At 38.4% G+C, this 26,784-nt stretch overlaps 2 protein-coding genes across 22 annotated transcripts in view; one reads left to right on the top strand and one right to left on the bottom strand.

The window, feature by feature from the left end:
- USP45 (ubiquitin specific peptidase 45) overlaps positions 1-19,546 on the bottom strand; it is a 70,157-nt gene extending 50,611 nt beyond the window's left edge. For 9 of the 21 annotated variants that reach the window (XR_014248487.1, XM_082405341.1, XM_082405358.1 and 6 more), the window contains exons 1-5: positions 15,670-19,546; positions 10,988-11,097; positions 7,382-7,554; positions 6,021-6,124; positions 2,093-2,193 (exon numbers count right to left, since the gene is read on the bottom strand). Coding sequence is in view for 20 of the 21 variants with exons in the window: in XM_082405341.1 (XP_082261467.1) it covers positions 2,093-2,193; positions 6,021-6,124; positions 7,382-7,554; positions 10,988-11,087 (478 nt within the window). In the remaining variant the exon portion in view is untranslated. Of the gene's footprint in view, positions 1-2,092; positions 2,194-6,020; positions 6,125-7,381; positions 7,555-10,987; positions 11,098-12,998; positions 14,513-15,669 lie in introns of those variants that run through there. The other 12 variants (XM_082405350.1, XM_082405349.1, XM_082405348.1 and 9 more) reach the window with 6 other exon arrangements.
- A 91-nt stretch (positions 19,547-19,637) lies between these two features.
- On the top strand, positions 19,638-24,462 carry LOC309634881 (thiosulfate sulfurtransferase/rhodanese-like domain-containing protein 3). Its single transcript, XM_082405369.1, has 4 exons — positions 19,638-19,794; positions 22,874-23,047; positions 23,144-23,303; positions 23,608-24,462. The coding sequence occupies exons 1-4, from the start codon at positions 19,722-19,724 to the stop codon at positions 23,678-23,680; spliced, it is 480 nt and encodes a 159-aa protein (XP_082261495.1). The 5' UTR covers positions 19,638-19,721; the 3' UTR covers positions 23,681-24,462.
- The last annotated feature ends 2,322 nt before the right edge of the window (positions 24,463-26,784 follow it).

The raw sequence follows: 26,784 nt of genomic DNA, 5'->3' as shown, positions 1-26,784 counted from the left end.
AGCTACCAAAAATCATTCTATATTGAGCTACAGAAAATACAGCTGAAAACAATATTTCTATATAATTTTTCAGTTTCTGACGCCACCTACTAAGCAGTTCAATCCCTGCTCTAAAGGCATTTCCAAATTACCATGGCCATTTATTCCCATTCACCTAGTTAATCAAAATCCTGAGCTATGTACTTGATTCCTCCTACTTTCCCTCACTCATTACACCTAGTCCACCCCCTCTCCACCAGAACCCCTACTCATCTCTCACCTGCCCTATCACAATAACCTCCTTTTACCTCCTTAAGGATCTCCCCACCTCCAATCTTAACCTACAACAGTCTATTCTCCATTTGGTAGAGTTATCTTTATTTTTAAAAAGATGAAATGACTATCACTCTTCTGCTTAAAACACTTTAATAGCTTCCATTACACTTCCAATAAAATAAAAATTCTTTACCACAGAATTCCTTACAGTATCCTTCATGACCTGCCCACCTACATCTTAATTTTACCACATTCTGCTTTCTCCCAGCAAACCACACTCCAGCCATATTGGCCTTTCTTGATCACTATGACCATGAGATTATTACTTATCACTGCAATCTGTTCTTTTCCTTTGTAGCACTTATCACAAGTTACATATGTGTTATGTTTCTGTCTGTCTCTCCCACTATGTTCTAAACTTCATGAGGGCAACATAAAACTGTTTTTGTTTTACCACTACATATCAAATAAAGTATAAAGCATGGCATGTGGTAGGCACTTAATATTTTTGAATGAAGAAACTCCTTCCCTATATATTCGTAATTTATATTAATGTGCATTATATATTGTTTATATGTTAGACAACAAAGTACAATATATAATACATTACTATTGTATAATAAAGGATTTGGCTGCCTTTTGTCCCAGGTTCCTGGGAAGCCCCCTCTAAATCCTTGGATTTCCAGAGTGACAGGAGTGTCTGTTTTACTCATAGTGGGCCCCTCAGACCACGCTTGATAGTTTATGTTAACAAAGTATTTTTTTATTCATTGTGGGACCTTAGACAATGTATGCTAATGAGATGGCTCAGGATGGGAGCCAGCCATGCCAGAAAGACCAAACGTGTGATTAGAGGGCGGGGATCCTGGAGACTGAGTTATGTCATGTGGCCAATGATTCAATCAGCCATGCCTATGCAATGAAACCCTAATAAAAACGCTAGACATCAAAACTCCAGTGAGCTTCCCTGGTTAACAACAGTCTGTGTGTATTGTTACACATCAATGTGCTGAGAAGGTGATGCATCCTGACCCCACAGGAAGAAGACAAAGAAGTTTCATGTTTGGTACCTTCCCAGACCTCACCTTACATGTCTTTTCTTTTGGCTGGTCCTGATTTCTATCTCTTTTTGTTGTTGTTGCTATAATGAAACTGTAATTGTAAGTATAGCACTTTCCTGTGTTTTCTGAGTCATTCTAGCAAATTATTGAATTAAGAGGACAGTGGGAACCCCTGTAGCCAGTTGGTCAGAAATTGGGGTGGTCCTGAGAACCCCTAGCTTGAGAATGGTGTCTGAAGTGAGGGCAATCTTTTGGGGGAACTGAGCCCTTAATCTGCAAGGTTAGCCTAATTCCAGGTAGTTAGTGTCAGAACAGTATTCCAATGATGTAACAAATAACAGATATCATTTCATAAATGTGTCAGGGACTATGCAAGTATTTTTACACACATTATTTCTAAATCTTTAGAAAACATTCCTAAGCTTCACAACATTCCCACTTGACAGAATTATCGTACTAATTTTTTACATAAGGAAACTAAGAAGTCAAAGTCACACAGACAGTAGGTAATTTAGGTGGAACCTAAATTCAAATTCAGCCTTGTTTTGATTCAAAAGCCCACAATCTAGTCACTATCCTCTCCAGCTTCTCATTATTAGTTATGTAAATACAACACAAGATAACATCACAAAACTGCTACCTAAGAATTCATGGCACTCGTACTGAGAGGTTACAGTAAAATCCAAAGTACTCTTTATGAATTTATTATCTCTTTATAAGAATTATAAAATATCATACTTTAATACAAATTTCTTTAGCAACTGCTGTTAACTTACTTGTTTGTGTTTTAGAAACATGTTTCTGGAGAAAATCAACTATCTGAGCCAAAATCTTCTTATTACAATGTGTTGATAATTTTTCATCGCACTCATAACACCTGAAAAAATATAAAATTTAAGCAAATATTATGAAAGCATCTTCAATAATTTTGCACATCAGGTAATAAAGTTGGTATTTATCCACTTTTGTCTTTAACTCATGGGGTAAGAGGGATACATAGGGTGAGGCAAGAGAAATGAGGTAAATAAGTCTACAGAAATAAGCAGGGGACAGTTCATACAGAGCCTTAGCATTCAAATTAGAGTTTTGGTAGTTTATCCTAAGTGTAACGGAGTGCCATGAGAGGCTTATAAGCAGGCGAGTGATATGATCCAATTTACATTTTGAAAACATCACTCTGACTAATGTCAGATTGGATGGCATCAGGAATAGAGAGAGATCAGGGTAGATGCAGTGGATCTGGAGAGAAATGAACAGACAAATATTTTCAGGTAGAAGCAGTAACGAATTGGATATAAAAGATAAGGAAGAGGAAAGGGAGAAGCTGATGTGGGTATGTCAGTGATTCTCAAACAGGAGCAATTTTATCCCCCAGGGGACATCTGGCAGAGTTGTGAGACATTTTTGGTTGTCACAACTGGGAAAGCTGCTACTGGCACCCAGTGGTCAGAGGCCAGAGCTAATCCTGTCCCCTCACAGGACAGTCCCCCTCACAACAAAGAATTATCAACCCAAATGACAACAGTATTGAGACTGAGAAATCCTGGTCTAGATGAAACAAGATATCCTGTGAGCAGAGAGTGTTTAAAGCTGAGTGGTGGATATAGAGGAATTCATTATACCATATGTTTACTTTCGTTAAAAGGTTGAAAAATAAAATAAGATAAAAAGGGGAAGAAAACAACTGCCAGGCTCCTGGCTTGAATACTTAAGCGATGGAGGTTCCACTTACAGAGACAGGGAAGACTGGATGAGGTAAGTGTTGTGTTTTATTTTGTTTGGAGTTTATTTGTGAAGAGGGGGTTAGAGAAGAGATTTTGAAAAAGCACATTCCTTTTCAGAAAACTACCCTCCACTAAGTTTACTCATTAGTGCATATACTTAATAAAGGTTTCTTCTATCTATTATCATCTTAATGAGATCCAATGATCAAATAAGAACAGTGTTTGACCATATTGAAAGTGTTTTATAAATGTAATGCATTATACCAACATGACCTTACATATTCACAATCTTCTTGCTTATAACTATTAGTGGTCCTGGAATCAATGGCTGTAAACTAGGTTTGGGTCCCTTTTCTAAACAGCGCTCAAAATTCAAATGGTTACTGAGTGTTCACTCTATCACTTTGCACACAGAAATACACAGATACATAGATAAATCTGTGAAGGAATCGAGTCACAAAAAACATTCCCAAAGCAACCTTTCCAATAGATCATGATGGAATTTAAGCAATTACAGTTATCAAGCTTCCATTATAATAGATGTTCAATATTTAATGATGTAATGATTGGCAAAAATAATAAAAATATAATTGCTCATTTGAAAAATATTGAAACGTCAAATTTTTACTGAGATTACAACTTAATTTTTACTTGTTATTAAATATATTGTTGTAACTTTAAGACTGCAAAAAAAAACGTAAATAAAAACTGCACAATGGCAGCGAATTTGGAGAAAAGAGGAGAGCTCAAGATAATTTAATTCCACCTGTTTCCATTAGAAATAACCAAAAAAATAATTGAGCACTTACTATGTGCCATGCACTGTTCTAAGAACTTTACATGCATTTTCTGGTTTAATTCCTCACAACAATCAAAAAAGTATTATCATTTTAAAATAAATAGCTTTATAGAAGTGTAATATTTTCTTTTTAAGGGTGGGAAACAAACACAGGGCTTGCAAATCAGTAATAGAATAAGAGTACAAGGGAAATATTAAACCTTTCAACAAACTTTTGAATGATTTAAAAGCACACATTTACATGTTATTTTTAAGTGTTAAATCAGTGCCTCTAAACCCTGGTTAGGCATAAGAATCACCTATGGAACTTAAAAATACAGAAGCCCTGATTTAATAGAGGACCATTGGTACCTATGGGTTTTTCAAATTCCACCTGTGTGATTCTGATGTGAAGTCAGAGGTAAGAAGCTGCTGTATTATTATACTAATAATTATCTGTTTAAGCAGTATTAAATCCGCTATCCAGCAACACTTTGTTAGCTGTGATTAAATTATCAAATCTATGATATTCCTTTCTTTTTTTTAGGTTTTTCAGGTTTTTCCTCTAGTTCCAGCTGGCCTTCTCTAATCCAGATTAGTGAAGTTTTCTACTGATATTGTTAAACTTTTTAAGGTTTAAGAATTAGATGGGAAAAAGAAAACAGTCACAACCTTTGCATTTCTATAAATGCATGTGACAAACCTGAATTTCTTTCTTTGAAAGAGAAGTAATTCTATGGACCCCCAAATGTGACTTAAAATTATTTTCAGTATAATATAAATCTCACAAATCCATCTCACAAAACTCAATAAATTCACCATCCTTGTAACTCTATATAACTATGAAAGCAAAATTACAATTAAATATAAAATAAAATTTAAAAAACAATTAAATTAAAACTAACCTAATTGATTATGCTAGGTAAGGCTTTTTTGCTGAAATTAAATCATGATTCATACCATAATTGGGGTCCTAAGAGCTACAACAGACATTCCAATTCAGATTCACTTGAGATAACCTATTTTGCCAGGTGCCACTCAATTCTCCCACCATCTTTTTCTACTTCAGTGGTCCTCAAACTATGGGCCCAGGCCAGCAGCATTGGCAACACCTGGGAACTTGTTAGAAATGCAATTTCTCAGGCCCCACCCCAGAACTAGTAAATCAGAATCTCTAAGCCTGAGACCCAGCAATCTACTCCAACAAGCCTCCCAGTGATTCTGATACACCCTATCGTTGCAGACCACTGCTCTATTCAGATTACAGGGAAATGTTTACTGAGCTGCCACACTGTGGGATCATCCCCGTCTCCCTTGGCTCCAATGCTTCATTTACATATTAAGTTCTAGCAATTCTTTCCTCATTCACCCCAATTTTATTACTTGGGGCCAACAACAAAAACACAAATGCAGCAGGCATCCAACCCTGTGGCTGAATTAAATTATATGATGATGGTCTCTCCTACAAACCAAAATATCCTTATATTAATTTTAGAACCCTGAAATGAAGCACAAAGTTAAAATATTTTTGTCTTAAAACTTGAAAACTCCTGAAAATTCATCTGAATAACCCTAGGAGTCTATAAATTCGTGAGAAAATTTTTGCTGTAAAATATAGGAAAAGCTTTTCAATACAGTGTCCAGTTAAACCACTGAAGCAGTGTGGTATGCTGGTAAGGGACTAAAGAATCAAAAGACTTGTTTTAGTGCCTGGATCTTTACTTTGTAACCACAAAAAGGTAAATAAATGATACTCAGTGTCCTTACACATAAAATGTTGGAACTGGACTTAGTTCCCAACCAGGGTTAAGTAGTAGAATCCCCTGAGAAGTTTTTACAAACTATCTATGCCTAGGCTTTCCTTGTCCCCTGCAGAGAATCGCCAAACGACTTGACTGCTTGAAGTACCTTCCTCCACTAAAACTCTGACATTCTAATTTAGCAAGTTCATTACCAAAAAATCAACTAGCAACAACTTTTCTTTATTGTACAAAGAAAGTGTTAAAGAAAACTACAGGGATGACTAAATTTTTTCTTACTTAAATTTTATATTCATGGATAATGTTAATTTTCTTAAATGATTCCATAGGTTGTGTTTAGGCTAAAAAGTATAAGCTGGTATATCATCTTTAAATACCGTACCTTATAAAACTCAAAGACAGTTTTTATAGTGAACACAAGTACTAACGAAATCTAACTTACCAAATGATCCATGTGCTCAGACTAATTATAATACAATGAAACTCTGCTCTCCAACTCTTGAAGTGCTTCAATGAATGCTGGCTTTCTGAGTTTTTACCACATCCCTAAAGATGAACAGAACACTCTTTGTATGATTTACATACAAGTTTATTTCAAATTAATCAAAACTTAAATCATACTCAAACATACTAGAAGTTTTGTTTTGTTTTTGGTTTCAAGCAGGAGGGAAAAGTTTCAGAAAACAATATGGATTCTCATTAAATTCAATTTCTTGCAAAGAGGCTAATTTGCTTCTTGTTATATAATAAAACAGTCATGAGCCAAGTTAATTTCCATACCATTTAAAAATGTACACGCTCTCTGTCTTATGCATGGTGGGACCCTGAGCATCCTCGCAGGCCAGTAGTGCCCCTCCCCTATACACACATTTCCTAATACCCTACACACCTCCACCCAACTCCACTGAAAGCTAGTGAGACTCAGACCAATCACAGTAACTTCCACCACCAGGTAAGTAAAGATATGAGATTCAATTCCAGTCAATGTCCCATGAGGGGCAGTCTAATGGATGTTTCTGGAAAAGTTTTACGTATTTTAAAAAAGAACACAGGGAAGGGATGTACTTTTTGCCCTCTTTCTGGCCTTTGGGGATTGCTGTGTGATACACAGTGCATGAAACACCTTTGACCATCCTGAAACCATGAAACTGAGGATGGCAGAGCAGAAAAATGGAAGAAATCTCAGTTTTTAATGTTCTTTCCATTGAAGCAACTAACTTTAAGTGGCCCTACTTCTGGCTTTCTATGTGAGATAATAAAGATGCCTCTTATTCTAAAATATATATATATACTTTTAATTTTATTTAAAAATTCCTTTATTAAAGATATCAATAGGTTCTACAACATCGTAAAGCAACTATACTCCAATTAAAAAAAAAAAAGATACCAATAGCTTCTAAGCTCTTAAGAGAAATTACTTTGCAAAAAAAAAAGAAAGAAAAGACAGAATAATCACTTTTTATAGAGAAAATAATGAATCCAAAAAGATTTTTAAAAAACCCAAAAACTTGGATCCATTTCCTAAGTAAATACAAATAGGTAAAAAGGCAGGGCCGCATATGAGAACTACTGCAAGTGGGCTGGATTCCCTTTTGAAGTATTTATAAACCACACATGATTAATTTCTGAACATACATACATTTTACTTTACCTTAAACATTTCTAAGCTCGGCCTTGGAGAGTTCTATCTAAACACAGAATAAATTAATCTCAAGTTCTAAGCATTACCAACAGTCAGAGCTCACAGTAAGATTTAAGGAAAATATTTAAGACAAACTCTCACATAAAAGAGACTTTTCTCACCTGAAAACCACACTTGAGGCACAACCAAATATCAGAAGGGAGTACTGGCTGTCCATCATAGAATTTTCTTTCTTTTAAACATTCCAAGCAAACTGACCACAGATTCTCAACTATTGCTTTTTTCACATGATTCACACTGATAGCATGACTTACATGTTGGCAAGTGAAACCTACTGAATAAGACAAAAAGTTTGAACATTTTCTTTGCTAAACCAAAGTGACACCATTAGCAAGCAAAGGTCAACAATATTAAAATGCTATAACTAAAAAGCACAGAGATTCAAAAAACAAAATAACTCAAAAGGATACATACTGCATGATTCCATTTACAAAACATTTGTGAAATAACAAAATTATAGAGTTGGAGAACAGATTAGCAGTTGCCAGGGGCTTTAGATGGGGAGCAGTGGTGTGGCTATAAATAAGTAGCACTCAAGGTGGTGATACTGTAATCAAGTATCTTGACTGGTGGTTATAGAAAGCTACACATGTAATTAAACTGCATACACACATACACACACACACACACACACAAGTGCATGTATATCTGGTGAAACCTGAATAAGCTCTAAGGATTGTACCGATGTCAGTTTCCTGGTTTTGATACTGTGCTATAGAAATACAAGATGTTACATCAGGAGAGACTGGATGAAGGGTGAATGGGACCTCCTTGTATACGTGTTGTACCTTCCTGTAAATCTAAGATTAATTCAAAAATTAAAAGTTTAATAAATAAGAAGATTATTTATTGAGCAGCTACTATGTAATCAAGCAGTTTAAATGTATTTTCTTTCACTAAGATACACAGGTAAAATCTTCCCATGGGCTAGCTCTGCTATGATACTATTTTCACCATGGTTGCGAGAAAGAAAAGAAAAGAACAAACAAAGGCATAATTTGCAGGAACAAGAATTCTCAGAATTCTCCTTAATGACTATTCCCAGATAACAAATGATTTTGCATGGTCCTTCATTATCCTTTATAAGAGATTCTTACTGTGTGCACTGTGTGGAGACAAATGGCCAAAATGAGCAAATATGTTCTTAATTTATCAAATAACCATATTCTTCTCTCAAGGGCTCAATAACACTTCCATTCCTCCCAAATACCTGAACATTTCCATTTCTACCCCTCAAATATCCCAAACACCAACTCTACAGCTATCTGCCAAAACCAAACAAAGGCAGAGACTGAATACCTTGAAGAGGGAAACAAAAGGAGTATGTACATTTCAACTTTCTCCACTTCCCTTTCTGAATGCAAAGCATTCCTTTTCACCTACTGGTTAACTAGGGACTAGGCATTGGTTCCATTTCATTCTGAAGATAAAGAATGTGATTCCTGACAAATTACTTATAATAAATAGTTTCAACAAAAATAATATGTAAATCTGATAAAAGATTAAAACTTCTAATTTTACACCAAGAGTAAGTTATAAGAATAGACATAAAAGGAGTAATTCTGAAGTCCTATGTTTGAAAAGCAAGGATGCATGCCATTAAAGAAAGGGCTGTTCAGGGGAAGACTGACAAAAATGACCACACAAGTACAGGACCTAGAAGTGGTTTACCAAATGTCATTGCTTTGAGTTTTTATATTTTAAAATTCTAAGGGAAAAATCATTCCACACACCTTCTATATCATCTCTGGCGTGGGATCTGGCCAGAGTAAAACTTAACCATTCTCTGACTCTACAATTCAGACTTATGAAACTGAAACTGCTAATGAATTCAGAGATAAGTGAATTCAAGACAAAAAAGCTTCTAGGCCCCTAAATTAAATCTATTAGCTTTTAAATATCTCAACCATATATACATTTTATAAGTAAATTAAAAAGTCTGAGGTTTTCCTACAAAAGCTAACCAGTGTTTAAACAGTATTCACTATCTTTTGTGAGGGGGGAAAATGTGAAAAATATCCTTCTACATTAATAAGTAAATTTCCTCAGTTTTCTGCAATTCATTTAATCATATAATTGTCTAAATTTCATTTGACAAATAGGTCCTCTAGAGATTCCTAAATAAAAATATAAAAATGTATTAAAGTCTAGAGTTGTTTCACATTAACAAATCAAAAACAATAATCAAAATCTCCATATTTTTTACTTTAAATATTAATAAAAATTTTACAAGGAGTCTTCCAGTTTGCAAATGGTGGCATAAAATTAACACTTCCCCCTTGTCCCCCCCAAAACTATCCAAGGGCAAAAAGAACAGAAAACAAAAATACAAAGTTCATTTTCAGAGAAACCAGGAGACAGCTGAAGCCCCAAGTCACAAATTGAGTGGAAAGCCTCCCACCTCAAAGCAGCAGAGATCAGACAGGGGTGCGCACAGAAGGAAGCAGAGAGAACACTGCAGCGGTAGATTTCACAGAGAACAAGGCATGCTTTGCAGACACAGAACAAAACCTAAATCTCTGTGCTGCAACAACAGTGGCAGGAGCACCCCTATATCCAACTTTGTTTTGAGAAGAATCGAAAGAAGGGGATTTCTCATTCACTAAGTGAAAAGAAAAAAGCAAGCCATAATCGCAGGGAACAGCCTTATCTCTGTGGCAGTCGGAAAGAAGAGATAATTTGGATTCTGAAAAAAACCCAGGGCTGCATAATCCTGGTAGCTGGAAAGAAGTAAAGCCTATATGAGCTCAAATTCAACAGTTAGGTCTCAACAGTGCTCTGGCCCTCCTTCTTACACAAATATTCTAAAACGAACTAGCCCAAGAAAAGCAACCCTACATCAAAGAAAATCAAAGCCACAAATTCTATGCTAAGATAATATAAGAAAAAGGAAGGAAGGAAAAGGAAAAATGGCAGAGCCATCGCTGCCATGAAATAAAAACACAAAAAAGAAGCAAACGCTTTAGGCTCAGGTGGCGGAGCAATAGGAAGTGACTAGCAGAGTTTAGGATAAATAAATAAATAAATAAAACCACAAAAATGAATGCAAAATTAAAAAGAGTGTAAGGTGAAAGCAACACTGCTGAACACACAGTAAAAAATAAAAATGAAAACAGCACGCAAAGGGAAAAGGAAATAGGAGTTTTAGAGGATTTGAGAAGAAATGGTAACTATGGAAGTTAGGCAAAAGAGAGTTAACATAAGAATAATAAGAATCCCTGAAGAAACCTTATTAACAGAATAGAACAAATATTTAAAGACATAATTCAGACTTCCTTCAATACAGCAATCTATCCTGAAACATTATCCAAGTTAAAAACACTTAAAAATGGAAATAATATATTAAAAACCTCTTTTTAAATGGAAAACGGAACTGGTAAGTCAGTAAGGAAAATCCTCATAAGCTAAAACCCAAGACATGAGGCTAAAAAGAAAAAAGCAAGCCAGGAAGCTAGCAGCTCCCCAGGGTCATCTGCCAACCTCACTGGCTTGAGGGCTTGGTTTTCACAGCCAGGAGAAACAAACAACAACAACAAGAAAAGATGCCAATTCTAAGTCAAATATAAAATAAACAAAATCTCAATAAAAATGCCCACAGGATCTAGACAAGCTGATTTTAAAGTTCATGCAGAAAAATGGTCGTTAAAAACATATATTATTATTTCTCTTCTGCAACACTATTCAGGATGCCAGACATCGTAATTTACCAGCAATGTCATCTGAAGAGTCTTCATCATGAGGTATGGTAGGCCTTTTACTTCTTTTGGCTTTCTCAGGTAAAGATTTGGATGGCTCTTTCACCCGCATCTGTTACTTACTGAAAAGGTTGGGGTTAAAAATACACATTAATCCTCAAAATTAAAATTTTATGTATTTTACTTAACGCATATTAAAATGGAAATGACTTCAAGTTTAATGGGCCTAGTAAATTCACAGAGGAGGAAGAAGGGAGCACCAGCTGAAACCAAAGAAATCTTTATTAAACCAATATACTTTTTTTATACAAAAAGTCAAACTACATTTGACTTTTACCAACGGTTCCCTACATGTATGATGGCCAGGTGAATTAAAAAAACCTGAAGTGGACGCTGCTTCTGGTTCCTGTGCTTCCCTTGCCCTTTCTCTCGTCTCACCAGCTAGACGACAGGCGGAGCTGGAAGAGCCGTAACGGGCCAGGGGTGGAGGCCTAGTGCCAAGCACAGCAGAGCGGCCAAGCACTGGACAACTGACAGAGAAATACATTTCTATCTCTTTAAGCTCCTGTATTTTTTGTGAGTTTTTTCCCCACTTTTTTATTATGAAAAATTTTAAACTTCCAAGAAAGTTACAAGAACAGGATAATGAACACCCATATACTATCTAGATCCCACATCTAGAATATCTTGCCCAATTGGTTTTATCGAAATATCAATGTGTATATAGACATAGCTATACATGTATGTGAGTATGTTTGTTTGTTTTTGCTGAACTATTTAAAAGTAAGTTGCAGAGAGCATATATCCCTTAAGGCAGGGGCTGCTAACGGTCTGTGGCCTGTTAGGAACCGGGCCGCAGAGCAGGAGGTGAGTGGGGGACGAACGAACGAAGCTTCATCTGCCACTCTCCCTCACTCGCGTTATCACCTAAACCATCCCCCCTCTTCCCATGGAAAAACTGTCTTCCACGAAACCGGTCCCTGCTGCCAAAAAGGTTGGGGACCACTGCCTTAAGGAGATTCTCCTATACAGTCCTATCATTATCACTTCTAAGAAAATTAACAGTAATTCTTTAATATCATCTCATATCCTATCATATTCTAATTTCTTCAGCTGACCCAAAGTATCACCTGTACTGGTTTTTTGCATAAGGATTTAATCAAGGTTTGCACTTTGTACTGGTTATGTCAGTTAGTATCTTTTAATCTACAACTGTTCTTCCCATAAGAAATGGAGAACTAATACTGTCTTACTTTCCTAAGACACTGGCTTTTTTTGAGATCAGGCCAGTGCATGAGTCAAACTGGAGATCTTGTTAAAATGTGGATAGCAAAGTGATTCAGAGACATATATATATATATACATATATATTCTTTTTTATATTCTTTTCCATTATGGTTTATCACAAGGAAAACTTTTTTTTTGGCTGCGGTGGGTCTTTGTTGCTGCACGCGGGCTTTCTCTAGTTGTGGCGAGCGGGGGCTACTCTTCGTTGCAGTGCGCCGGCTTCTCATTGCGGTGGCTTCTCTTGTTGTGGAGCACGTGCTCTAAGCGTACGGGCTTCAGTAGTTGTGGCACGCGGGCTCAGTAGTTGTGGCACACTGGCTCTAGAGTGCAGGTTCAGTAGTTGTGGTGCATGGGCTTAGTTGCTCCACGCTCCGCGGCATGTGGGATCTTCCTGGACCAGGGCTCAAACACACGTCCCCTGCATTGGCAGGCGGATTCTTAACCACGTGCCACCAGGGAAGCTCCTCTAAATATATTTTTAAGAAATCCCTTCTATTTCTTAAAAACTCAAAGTTAATTCTAAAGATTTTAGATACAAGTTAATGCATTTTTTTAAACCACTATATCCTAAATCCTACCTAATACCATGCTACTCCATGGCTAAGCTATACTGTAATTTTTGTGGTTGTTTATTTGCTTTCATTGATCAAGGTGGAAGAACCTTTCAATTCAATAACAAATTCTGAATCCTGATTTAGTCGTACTATGTTCCACCTAAGGAAGCTTTTGAGTTTACCATTTTAAGAGCCATTTCCTTAAGTCCAAGGATCATCACTATTGAACAAGGCTGCAATAAATTAAGGCCTTCGGGGTTACAGAAATGCAGAAGGTCTCCAAGTTCCTTGACCACTTCATTTCTGACTGCCTTCACCCTCCAGACTGCCTCATCCACTTATCCCTACAGTTCCACCTTGCAAAATCACTAATTCAAGTATTCTGTTCTCTGATCACAACTTCAAGTTTTGCCGGCTTGTTTCATCAGCCACTCCAATCCTCCTTTAGTGCCCAGGCTGACAAGAAGCTGCATCTCAACAAGTGCTTCCACGATCACTGTAGCAGGGAAGGGAGAAAAGGAAGTGGCAAATCGAGCGCTGGTTCTTAAAGTTTCACTTGCGAGTGACACATGTCTGCTTATATTTTACTGGCCAAAGCAAGTCATATGGCCACATTTAACTTCAAACAGACAAAAGGGGGAGGGGCACAGGGGGGTAGTGTACAAAGAGGACAACCTTAACATGTACCCAGAAAGAACAGAATATGTGTGCACAGCCTTAATGACTTACCACACACCACCCCTCTAACAGAACCCCAATCCTAGACAAATCCAATTAACCACTTTCTCCATGAATGCATCCAATCAGGCTGGAGAAAGTCTTGTAAGAAAGGAGATTGGGTCCACTAAATTCATAATCATAACTGCAAACGGATCAAGACACCCCATTATCTACTACACCTTCTGGCCAACTCATTTATATACTCCTCACACAGCCTTCTGAAATCTTTTTCACTCTCCCAAACCTCCAACTCCTCCTCTCCCTACTCCTCCAAATTATCATCTGGTCTTCTACTTGATTGAGAGAAAAGAGATGTAATCAAATAGCAAATCGGATCTTTCTACCCCCAAATTTACAAACTTAGACCTCCAACTATTTTAACTTGATGTCCTGAAAAGAGATAGGCATAACTAAGAGAATCCAAGAAAAATGGCCCATGAGAAACTGGTCATATTTTTACACCCCCTGCACAGGTAAACTCTTGATAAAGATGAGCATTAACACATAGCTAATACTGGCAGAATAACCAAAAGAACCAGGTAGCTGACCTAGAATCTAAAAAACACCTATGCCTTTTTTCAAAAACACTGTGACTCATACTTAACTTGGCAATGTAGAGTCAATTTCCAGTGATTTTTCTGACACATGTACTATGTCTAAACATACAGAGTCATTTTGGATGGTAACCCACTATTTAGCAGTCACTTATCTGTATAGCTTTCTTCTTCAATTCCCCGTTTAGGCAAAAAGAGACAAAATGAAAGTCTGATTATTGGAGCTTCAAATACTGTCCATCAACAATATTGTGTCTGGGGAGTTCCAAGACCACCGTCTCATTTGGAGATTTACTATAAGGTCTCACAAAACCCAGCATATAGTTGTATTCATGGCTAACATTTATTACAGCAATGCAGTATGGACATACAGCTTGATCGTAATGAAAAAGACACAGGTGAAGTCTAGAGGAATCCAAGTGCAGGCTTCCTTACCATTCTCTCCCTCCCAAGAGGGGTCACCACACTCTTCCCCCAATAAGTAAAATCCAGTAATGTCTGTGCAATGTTTCTGCTCAGGGAAGCCCATTACAGACTCACAGGTGCAGGATTTTTAGGGGGGCTAGTAACTTCTGCATAAACCGTACCCTACAACATAAAGCATGTTGTTCCCAGATGCCAAGCAAGGGCTAACCTTTCTAAGGACAGCAGTCTCAGGCATGCTATGTTAAGTCTTTTCAGCACAAATTCTGGCCATTTTTCTCACGTGGTTTCCCAAACAAAACTTTCGTTTTCAACTTCCGCGTTTACCTACACCTGTCTTTTCTCTAATGTAGGATGTGCAACTAAACTGTTTAGAAATGTTTAATTTTTTTAAAAGGCCATGCATACAAAAGCCCACATTCTCAAAAAAGAAAAAAATCTTTTTTTCCCTACTCTTGGGCGATTATTTTCGGCGGGGATGCCGGGGGAGGGAAGAAAGAGACAAAACTCTCTTTTTTAGAGGCTCAAAAAGATGATCAGCACTTACATACTTTTTTGTGCATCGCACTCGGTTCTCAGCACTGAAGAGATACTAACCCACTTCATCCTCCCAACCACCAACCACCTTATGAGATAGGTTACTATTATTTCTCCCATTTTATACTTGAAACTGAGACACACAGTAGTTAGGTGACTTGCAGAAGCCAGGAGCCAGTAAGCGGTGGATGGAGATTTGGACCCAGGCAGTCCATCTCCAGGGTTCCTAATACTACACGATGCTGCCAGAAACCCGTGGTAAGACTCGTCCTCTGGTCTCACAAAAACATCCCAAGTTTCTGAAGAGAAAATGCGCCGTGAGGATGAGCGCGGAAGGGAGGCCGGAAGGGTGCTGGGTCGCCGCGACCCTGGTCAAGGTGAGGCGGCCCCTCTCCCGCCCCACCTCGCCGGCTCCTCAAGCCGCCGCCCGGACACCCCGTCAGCCCGGCCACGCTCACGCGGCCCTCGGTGACCGCCTGGAGCCCCCAAGGATCGGGAAGGCGAGGGAGCGTGAGGGGGGGGGGCGTTCTTTCCCAGGCCAGTCAAGCCACAAGGGCCCGGGGTTGCGGAAACGAAGACGGAGAAACTGCGGCGACCCCAGCACCGAGCCCCAACTCACCCTGCCAGGCCCGGCGGCCGCCTCTACAACCGGAAGAGACTGCGCCTGCGCGTCCGCCCCTCCCGCTGGCAGGGGCGGGGCCTCGTGTGCCCGCCCCCACGTTTGGGGCGGGAGGGTTGGGGCCGCCCCTCGCGTGGCCGCGCACCCGGAGTTGGGCGTGGACAGGGCGGGGTCGGCTCGCGTCGGGCCTGCGTCCTGTAAATTTGCAGGACCAGGTAGGCCCTGGCTAAATCTTAGAAAAATGTTAAGTAGACTGCTAATTGGATCCTGATAGTGGCCTGGAGTTCGCGCAGCTGGGGTGTTCTCGGAGTCAGGATTAAGTCCCACTTGTTGCTAGACAGCGTGCCCGGACAGCCTCCGACTTCTCGCCGTCACATTCTTCTGTGCAATAAAATCACATGAGACATCATATATTTTCTTGTTTTTTCTCATTATTGTTGTCTTACCTGTCGTTCTCACTTTTTTTAAATGTTTTTTTAAATCTATTTTTATTTATTTATTTTTGGCTGCATTGGGTCTTCGTTGCTGCGCTCGGGCTTTCTCTAGTTGTGGCGAGCGGGGACTACTCTTCCTTGTGGTGCACGGGCTTCTCACTAAGGTGGCTTCTCTTGTTGCGGAGCTCGGGCTCTAGAGCACAGGCTCAGTAGTTGTGGCACACGGGCTTAGTTGTTCCCTGTCATGTGGGATCTTCCCGGACCAGGGCTTGAGCCTGTGTCCGCTGCATTGGCAGGTGGATTCTTAACCACTGCACCACCAGGGAAGTCCTTCACTTCTTTATTAGAAAATTTCTTGACTTATACCTAGACCTCTTCGAAGCTCGATTACCCGTTAAAGTGGTTTGCACTTTGCATATGTTTAGTAAAAGTAATTGGTTGAGAAATACTTTGTTTGAATGATATTGCAGACATCAACACTAGTTACAGATAAACTCTACGATTCTTGTAATCTTTCACAATTCTTCAGCCAGGGGACAGGTGTGGCATTATGGAAAGAGCCTTGGATTCCTATTTGATGGATTCTTCAAAGGAAGGAAATTATTTTTAAATGGTACCTAATAAGTATATTTTTAGTGCTATTGCAAAGACATTATGACAAAACATCAAATAGAAATATAAATGTGCTTAAGGTCAGCTCTGTATACATTTCAAATAATGTTAAGTATCTTAATTTTACCATCATTGTTCTGTCTGAAAATGTATGGAATACTTTGCTAAGCTATAGGCTATACATATATTAAGTTTTTATTGTGTATTTTAAAAGATACATTTTTTATTATAAAAGTAATACATGAAAGTTTCACATAAAGTTCCTCACCTTTTCCTCCTTCCCTCATTCCCATTTGCTTTCCTCAGAGGTAACATTTCCTCTCCTCTATTTTCTGTTTCTTGTGTATAGTTTCAGGAATTGTCTTTGCACATACAATATGCCTTTGTACGACATTTTTATATGATTACCATTTGTTAAAAGAAAACACAGTCAGCTTAGATTACGGTCTATTTTCTATTCTACAACTTGATTTTTTTTCACTTGATTGTATATCTTGGACATATCTCCACAGCAGCCTCATTCTTTTTACTTGTTGCTTAGAACTCCAGTGAATGGATGTATCATTTTTTCCCAATCAGTCCCCTGTTAGTGTACATTTATCTTTGCCTACTTGTGCAGATATTTTCAGTAGATGAACTATTAGCGGTGAAAATGCTGAGTCAACAGATGTTCAAGGGCTTCCCTGGTGGCACAGTGGTTAAGAATCCGCCTGCCAATGCAGGGAACACGGGTTCGAGCCCTGGTCCGGGAAGATCCCACATGCCACGGAGCAACTAAGCCCGTGCGCCACAACTACTAAAGCCCGCGTGTCTAGAGCCCGTGCTCCGCAACAAGAGAAGCCACCGCAATGAGAAGCCTGCGCACCACAATGAACAGTAGCCCCCACTCGCCACAACTAGAGAAAGCCCGCGCACAGCAACGAAGACCCAACACAGCCAAAAATAAATAAATTAAATAAATAAAAAAAATTTTTTTAAAGCAGATGTTCAAGTTTTGATAAACTTTTGGAAAAAACGTTGCATGAAAGGCAATACATTTCCTAATTCTTCATTTAATTTGTCTAAAATCTGGGAGCTTGATGTGGATTTAGAAAAAATGGGAAAAATCCCAAGTCTCTTAAAAATCCTCTCCTTTCCAATTGTCTTTCACTTGCATTGTGGTGAAAAATAAAATGAGTTGTTTGAGAATTAATGACTCATATCAACTCAGCACTAGTAGACCTTTCCCAGAAAACATTGCATTATTTCTCTGCCTTTCATTCCACTTCAAGCCTTACTTCCCTCCGTCACACTGACTCTGAAGGAAGAACTTGGACATTTGTCCAAGGAGCAGTGATCAATACTCCTGTTTGACAAGATCTTTTTGCTCTAAGCCCTCTTAAATAAACCAAGTTTGGCACTGTGCTAGTTATAGGAGGACATATTCATCTTTTCAGAAAAAGAAATCCTACAGAAAAATATTTCTCAAATAATCAGTCATGAACACTTGAAAAGAATTGTTTAGTAATATGTGCTCTTGCAAAAGTGTAAATTAGATTAAATGTGATTCATTGAGGCCAAGTACATTGTTTCCATATCTGTGTCCATACAACCTGTGGTTTATGATGTGGATGCCACAGAGAGTACATGAATCTACAATATTTAATGACATCTTAGTTCAAAGTCAATCCACAAAGTAGATTACACAGAGACTATGGTTAAACTTCAAATGACTTGGAAAACATAACTGTAAATGTTGTCATTGGTATAGAAATCTGAAGTCATCTTATTAATTATTAAACTATTGAAAGCTGAATAATTTAAAAGTGCACGCTTAATGAAATTATTCCTTGAACACATACTTTAATAATGCCATTTGGAAACTAATTTAAAAAAATTTCACTGTGACTCCATTTGCAGTTAAATATGACTTTCATTATCCTTGGGAACCAAATTGAGAATAAATTAAAAATAAGGTAATGAACCAAGTTGAGAATAAAGTAAAAACAAGGTAATAAGAAACTTTATATGCTGTAGGCTGAATATGCTCCCTCCACAACCACACACCAAGGTGTTCTAATTCCTGGAACCTATGAATACGTTACCTTACATGGCAAAAGGATTTTGTGCATATGATTAAATCAAGATTATCCCAGTGGTCCCAGTGTAATCACAAAGGTCCTTATGACAGGGAGGCAGAAGGGTGAGAGGAAGAGAAGAGGATGTGACAGCACAAGCAGAGGTCGGAATTAGAGATCTGAAGATGCCAAACTGTTGGCTTTGAAGATGGGGAAACGGACCAATAGCCAAGGAATGCAGGCAGCCTCTCCTAGATGGAAAAGGTAAGTACAGAAATTCTCCCCTACAGCCTTCACAAGGAACACAGGCTTGCTGACACCTTAATTTTAGCCTAGTGACTTCTGACCTTCAAAACTGTACATAATAAATTTGTGTTGTTTTAAGTCAATAAGTTTGTGGTATAGTAGTAATTGGAAACTAACACATTTTATAAATTAGTTGGACCTGACTCTGACAGAGTTATCATCAAATATAGTCAAATATCATCATGTTGTGGGGAAAAGATGACAGCATGAGATTATCTTAATACTGACATCAGTTGAACCAGCTATGGGAGTGAAGAGCAATTCTTAGAAAAGTGCACACGTGCTTTGCTTTAATTCAATGCAGGAGAATCCTGTTATCAAGTAAATTGGAGAAATTTATTTACTTTATATATTTAAATATTATCTTTGTTATATTCTCTTTCCACTTTTAAACTTTGTCTCTCCTTAAAAAAATAATAATCATAAACAAAAAAGCAAACTCAACCCTTAGTTTCTTACCAGGCAATTTAAAGTTTTACAGCAGGGCGCGTTTCCGTCCACGATTACTCCTAGTGGCACTACGCGGTTCGGCCGGAGCCTGGCTGGAGGGCGCTCGAGAGCCCGGCGCGGTTCGCCCGGCGGCGGGAGGAGGAGGAGGAGCAGGAGGAGGAAGTGGTTAGTAGCCCCGAGACTCGACCTGGAGATGAGGCTGCTGCGACTATTGCACTTGAGTGGGCGCCAGGCGATCCTCGGGTCCGCAGAGGCTGCGCTCTGGGGTGAGCTCGGGGTCCCCGGGGAAAGGGAGAACGCCTAACCTCGGGCCCCTGGGAAGGGATGGCGTTGGTGAGGGTGATCGCTTCTTTTTTAAAGGCTTCCAGTTAAAAGCCAGACCCAGTACCCTTGGCACCTGGGAATGTAACACCCACTTGCGGTTCTTGTTCCTTCAGATTCCGGGCTACTGGGGTCTGGGGTTGCTCTCGGGGTACGTACGGAGGGGGGCAATCAATGCTCCAGGGAGCTCGCGTGGGAAGGCAGTTATAAAGGTATGGGTGCTTGACTGAGCAATGAAGGTCAATTCGCGACTCAGGGAAGTGAGCTCAGTGGCCAGTTCCTGCCCGGGAGAGTCGCAATGAGGAGCCCCGTGTTGCGAGTTATACTTGTGACCCACTAGAGAGCAGCACTCATGGGCTGATGAAACGTACAGTTACCACGTTAGGGCTGTAATAGTACCACCCCTAATTTTACAGCTGGCGAAACAGAAGCCAGAGAAGCGAAGGTGGTCAGTGGAGGAGGTGGGTCTAGAACCCAGAGCAGGCCTCCAGTCCCTTCTCTTTGCTTTACGTGCTGCCTCTCCTTTAGCAACAACCTTTGTGGATAAAGATACAGGAGCCCCAGCGTAACATTCTCCGCCCCGCCCCCGCCCCCGCCCCCGCCCCCGCCCCAGTTATTCCATTTTAACTCTTGGTACAGCCTCTGTAGTTGAAGAGGTGTCGTTCCTGCGAATTCTGTTATTTGGTTTTACCTTTAATCAGCAATCATTTATTGAGCTCCTAATCTGCCAGACGTCCTGCTGGGGATACAGTTTACTTCACCATTTTGGGGTGAGACACACACAAACCATCACCACACACAGCCCAGTCGAATGAGACTGCAATGGAAAGGACTGAGTTGGAGAAGGTGTTAGAGAAAAGGTGCCTGTTTCATTTTTTAAATTCTACTTGTAATACATGATTATATTCTCATTATATTAAAACAAACAATAAAGCTCAGCATGAGTCCCCTTTATGCACTCTCCCCAGATACGAATATACATAAATGTACAGATGAAAATACTACGTATGTTAATATATATATAATAGATTAGTATATATATGGATATCTATAGTATCTCTCTGTATATACACTATATACCATAGATATATATATACTATATGCTATAGATATCTATATATAATGTGATCTACACTGTGCTTGCTTTTCTGAAATTTTTTTCTCACCTAGGTATTCAGAAGCTTTCTATGGCAGCACATATAACTCTTTTAACCACTGCATATATCCCCTACTATGAATTACCACAGTTTATTTAACTAGTCCCTTATTGATTGATATTTTGGCTTCCAATTTTTTTGCTATTATAAAAAGTTCTCAATAATTATCATTGTACATGCTTCTTTGTGCATATGTGCAAGTATTTTACAAGAATAGATACCTAGAAGTGGAATTGTTGGATCAAAGGGGAGGTAACAAGTGACATTTAACAGGGTCATAAAGGAGACTTAGAGTGCCAGGTAAAGATGAGAGAGAAGGGTATTCCCTTCAGAGGGAACAATGTCCATATATCATGAAGGAAATGTGAAAATAGATATTTATTGTGCACTGTATAGAGTATTTAAACCTCACAGCAACTCTAAAAGGTTAAATAATATTATTCGAGTTTACAAATCAGAAGCTAAGTACCAGAGAGTTTAAGTAATCTGCCCAGGGTCACAGAGCCAAGTGGGCAAGCCAGGATTTGAACTTAGGTTTATCTGACTCTAAAATCCCTGCTCTTTCCACTATAAAAATGAGATTAGAGCACATGTATACTTTTGATGTTGCTGGAGGGTAGGACAATTGGGGCAGAGAAGGAATGAGGAGGAGGTTTGGTAAGTTATATTGGTAAGGGGGGGTTGAAGGACATTATAGAACATACTAAGAAGCTTGGACTGTATATCCTGTAATGTAGGCTGTAGGGAGTAACCAGGTGAGGTTGGATTTACCTGTGTGGAAACAGCAAAATTGGAGTTTATTCAAAGTTTAAGCTCAAAAAGTGAAAATTAGGTATAGCGTGTATTACTCTTGAAATCCCTCAAGAGTACCACACATCATCTCTCAGGGATCCCAAACAGCCAGTTTTTCTTTGCTGTAGGAGCAGTTCACTGTTTCTTTGGTTGAGCATCAGATGAAGTGGTTAATTTACAAGTGGAGGCCATGTTGTACAACAACACACACACACTATAGCTTTAAATAATTAGTGTGGAGTACAGACTCACACCGTGAGAGGCTTGGGGGAGCTGAGACTCATCAAGGGACCATACTTGGGACTTCCCTGGTGGTCCAGTGGCTAAGACTCCGTGCTCCCAATGCAGGGGGCCTGGGTTTGCTCCCTGGTCAGGGAACTAGATCCCACATACCGCAACTAAAGATCCCGCATGCTGTAATGAAGATCCCACGTGCCGCAACTAAAAGAAGATTCTGCATGCCGCAGTGAGGATCCCGCAGGCGGCAGTGAAGATCCCGCCTGCCACAACTAAGACTCGGTGCAGCCAAATAAATAAATAAATAAATAAATAAATAAAATTTTTTAAAAAAAGGGACCATGCTTGCTTCAGGCTTTTGCTGATCAAGTGGAAAGGAAGGAAATCCAGTCTTACTGATTACTCTTCCTGTTCTCCACCCCTCCCCCCCACCCCACTGCTTGCTGAATAAGAGAAAGGTAAACGTCGGTTTAATATGACTCTACTATACAAGAAAAACTTAGATTAGGGTAAGATTTACAAATTATTTGCAAAATTCAGTTACCAAATGTTGAATGTGTATTTATAAACTCTCCCCCCAATTAAAGGGCTTGGAGAGAGTAGAATATTGGAGGTGGCCCAAGACCAGCCATAAGTATGCAGGGCAGGATAGGGCTGCATCTTACTGTTCAGTCAGACTGTATGCAAATTATATACATTGATTATACAGTTTAGTAAAGTCAAAAGATCAATATGGTTAGCTGACTGGAACAATGGGGAAAATTCCTTTGACCTACTCTTTCCAGATATTAATAGAGATGTCATTTTGAAAGTACCTAAATTATTTTATTCTTTCCAGGTTTGAAGTCAATAAAAGGAAGCTGCAACAATTTTTGCACTGCTATTTGTAAAGATGTCACTTATATGGAACTTAAAAACCTCTTGAAGTCCAAAAAAATTATGTTAATTGATGTTAGAGAACCATGGGAAATTCTTGAGTATGGAAAAATCCCCGGGTCTGTCAATATACCATGTAAGTGACATGTGTCTTAACTGATTCATTAGAAATATATATCCAGTAACTGACTGTATCTAAAATTTAATTGAAATTCTTAACATTTTCTTTCAGTGGATAACGTAGATGAAGCTCTACAGATGAACCCAAAAGACTTCAAAGAGAAGTACAATGAAGTAAAGCCATCCAAATCTGACAGTCTAGTGTTTTCTTGTTTAGCCGGAGTGAGAAGCAAGAAGGCTATGGACACAGCAATATCTCTGGGCTTTAACAGGTGTGTAGATGAAGGATAAAAATGGGTTTAAGAGTATGTATTGCAGTATTTCATGGGTCTATTTTTATTGGCCTACTGAAGAATTCCTTATAATTACTATGTTAGTAATGGCAGGACAGACTATAGACTCTTATAGACTAAGAGTCTCTACTTTTCATCCTACAATCTTTCAAATAGGCTCAAAGTCTAAATAGTATGGTGAGAAGCCATGGCATCTCTAAATCTCTAAATTTCTTATCTCTAAAGTTCCTATGAACCTTGTGCTATAAAGGAGGAGAACTAATTATTTGATGTATGTTTTTAGTGCTCAACACTATGCTGGAGGATGGAAGGAATGGGCAACCTATGAATTTTCGGAGAAGAAACAAGGAAATTGAATTTTGGAATACAAGCTGGCCCTTTCCTTGTGTACGTGCAGCCTAGGATAGTGGAATAAGCAAAAGAATCAAAATGTAGCCCTGGAACCACTGGTTAATGGGAAGGGGATTTTGTGTAAGTCAATTATTTGTTGAATCTTTTTCTCACCTATAAATTGGGAATACCACTTCTCCCTGCCTACTTCCAAAGGCTAATGAGGCTTGCTGTAATGTATGTGACTTGCCATGGAAACATAAGGGTTGGGATTCTAAAAATTAATTTTTAAATAGTTTAGTATAGTTCAATAGTATTCCAAAAGACCTGGTTACTTGTATTACCTAATCATAATGTGTGACCACTTCTGTTAATATAGTGTCTATACTCTTCAAAGAGGCTATGAACTAGACCAGTCGATTAAGAAGACTTCACCTTAAAACACCAAGAATCTGGGGTGCAGAAAAGTAGGTGAAATATCAACAATGAAAATACAACATTAGCAATATCCAAAGACTTATGGCACTGTGACCAGCATGGTAGTGATATAATTTGCAGTTTAAAAAAGTAATATTATCCATGGGGATAGTAATCAGAACAGTGGTTGCTTCTGTTGAAGGAAGGAAATTAACAGGAAAATCAAGGAGGAAAATTTCTAGGGTGATGGAAGTGCTCTATATCTTGATTGAGGTGTTGGTACATAGGTATATACATTTACCAAAACTCATTGAACACTTTAAAACTATACATTACCTGTAATTACATCTCAATTAAAAATAATGAAAATTAAAAAAAGTTTAAATGCAAATGACTCCCACTAGCATATTTCTTTGGAATGTTAAGTCCTGCACTTGTTAGTACACTAGTGCACTGGTGAGTGGTAAAACAAATTTGTGCTTTCTTCCATCCATGTCTCTTCAGACCCATCTGTTTTTACTCTCATTTATATTGTCATTCAGAACGTGTAAGGTCTGGCAAGTAAACTATAAGGACTTGGTTTTGTCCTAAATGACTTATTAAGCCATTGGAGAATCTGTGGTAGGTATGTGATATTATCACCTTGAACTTCTATTTCTGATATGTCAGTCTAGTTTCTAGCAAACTCCCTACAAGAACTAGAAAAGCTGGAAAATACACATAATACAGACACACACACACACGCTTTTCAATGTTGGTTCATCCTCTACAGCTTTCCTTCTCCCAGGATCGTGACTCTTCAAATCCTCGCTGCCTTAGTAATTCTGTCATGCCTTTAAACAAATTTTATTTATATATTTATATAAACAAATATTACTAGGGCATATAATATTAAGGAAGTGAGGATCTGAAGAGCCACAAGCTCACATAGAAGAAAAGCCATAGAGAGTGAACCACCATTGAAGTACTGGGCCCAACCAGGAATAGGTAAATACACCAGGGTATAGAGTCTGGGGAAACACACCAGGCTTTTCCAGAAAGACAAAAAATATTCTAAAAGAAAGGAAATACTAAAGAACACAACATTATCTATGTATATGTAATATATACTGAATATGAGTTTAACAAAAATTATGCAATTAAATTGGGAGGATGATGGGAGTGTAAGTCCCAGGGTAGAACAAGTTTGGGGGCGGGGAGGGGGTGGGAGCTGGAAGTGGAGAACAGGAGGTGTGTGAGAAAGTAAAATCTTCATCTTCCATAGTAGGAAGTTAAGAGATAATATTTACAAGTGAAAAAAAAAAATCAAAAGAAAAAAAAAAGGAAACTGGAGGGTAAGCGGAGGAGGAGTATAGTAAAGTGTTTAAGAGCCTGGGACCTGCAGCCCAGATGCCCAGGTTTTAATAAGATTCTAATCCAAGCTCTTGTCACTTACTTGACTTGTGACTGGGTAAGTTACTTAACCTTCTGTTCCTGAGTTTCCTCATCTCTGAAATGATTGTTCTGAGAATTAAATGACTTCATAATGTAGAGAGCTTGGAATATACTTGTCACATAATAAGTGCTCAATAAATGCTATAATTATAAGCTTGTTACTTGGAAGTGTGGAAGTAACACAACAGCAGAGAAATGACTAAAAATTGCTCTGGGGAGCAGGAATAAGAAGCAGGGAAAATGGGACTGGGACCTAACATCTTCCTTATGTCTTATAGGAACACTGTCCAAAAGAATTATGATGCAAGCCATTATGTGATTTTTAGTTTTCTTACACTTAAGTAAAATAGGTGAAATTAATTTTAATAGTGTTTTATTTAGTCCTATGTATCTAAAGAATCATCATTTAAAACATGTAATCAATATAAACAAATTAGATATTTTACATTCTTTTGTTTTGTTACCAAGTATTGAAATCCAATGTGTGTTTTTACATTTATAGCACATTTCAATTCAGACTAGCCACATTTTTAGTGTTCAATAGCCACATGTGGCTAGTGGCTATCTCACTGGACAGTGCAGCCTATGGTAATATTTGATGTTTAGAAAGAACACACATCATCAATGGCTGCTAAATCACAGGAAGAGACACCAGCCATTATATGCCTCCTGATAGGAGATACTTTATACAGTAGTCTATAATGGAAAAAAAAAAATTTGAGCCTGAACCTGATCAAGCTTTTGCATTCAATTACCAATTTATAGAAATACAGAGAAGAAAAGAACATGTTAAGTAGCACCTCAAGGATACACTCAGCAAAATACATACGGTGGGAAATTCTTAGTGGACAAGCAAACCAAAATGGGGAATTTTTTTAATGAAATAAAGGAGAAATCCATGAATTTTAAGATTTAAAGGATTTATCAATGAATTGCATGTGTGGTCTTTATTTAGATCCTAAGTAGAATTATTTAATAATATTTATGATATTAATGAGATAACTGAAAATGTAAACACTGGATATTTGATATTACAAAATTATTTTGACTAACTTTTTTGGGTACAGTCAGACTTCTATCGGGTTTTTTGGGGGTTTTGTTTTGTTTTGTTTTTTAAAGAGCCATTATCTCTTAGGATTACATACTGAAATAATTATGGACAAAATGATATCTTGTATTTGCTTCAAAATAATATGCATGTTGGAGGAAGTGGTGGGAGTTTAGATGAAATTGGCCATGTGTCGATAATTGTTAAAGTTGAGTGATAGGTATATGGAGG

The sequence above is a fragment of the Balaenoptera borealis genome (genome assembly GCF_965194805.1).
Source record: "Balaenoptera borealis genome assembly, chromosome: 9".
NCBI lineage: Eukaryota > Metazoa > Chordata > Mammalia > Artiodactyla > Balaenopteridae > Balaenoptera > Balaenoptera borealis.
Note: the sequence above shows the minus strand (reverse complement) of the source record. Positions and strands in the feature narration are given on the sequence as shown.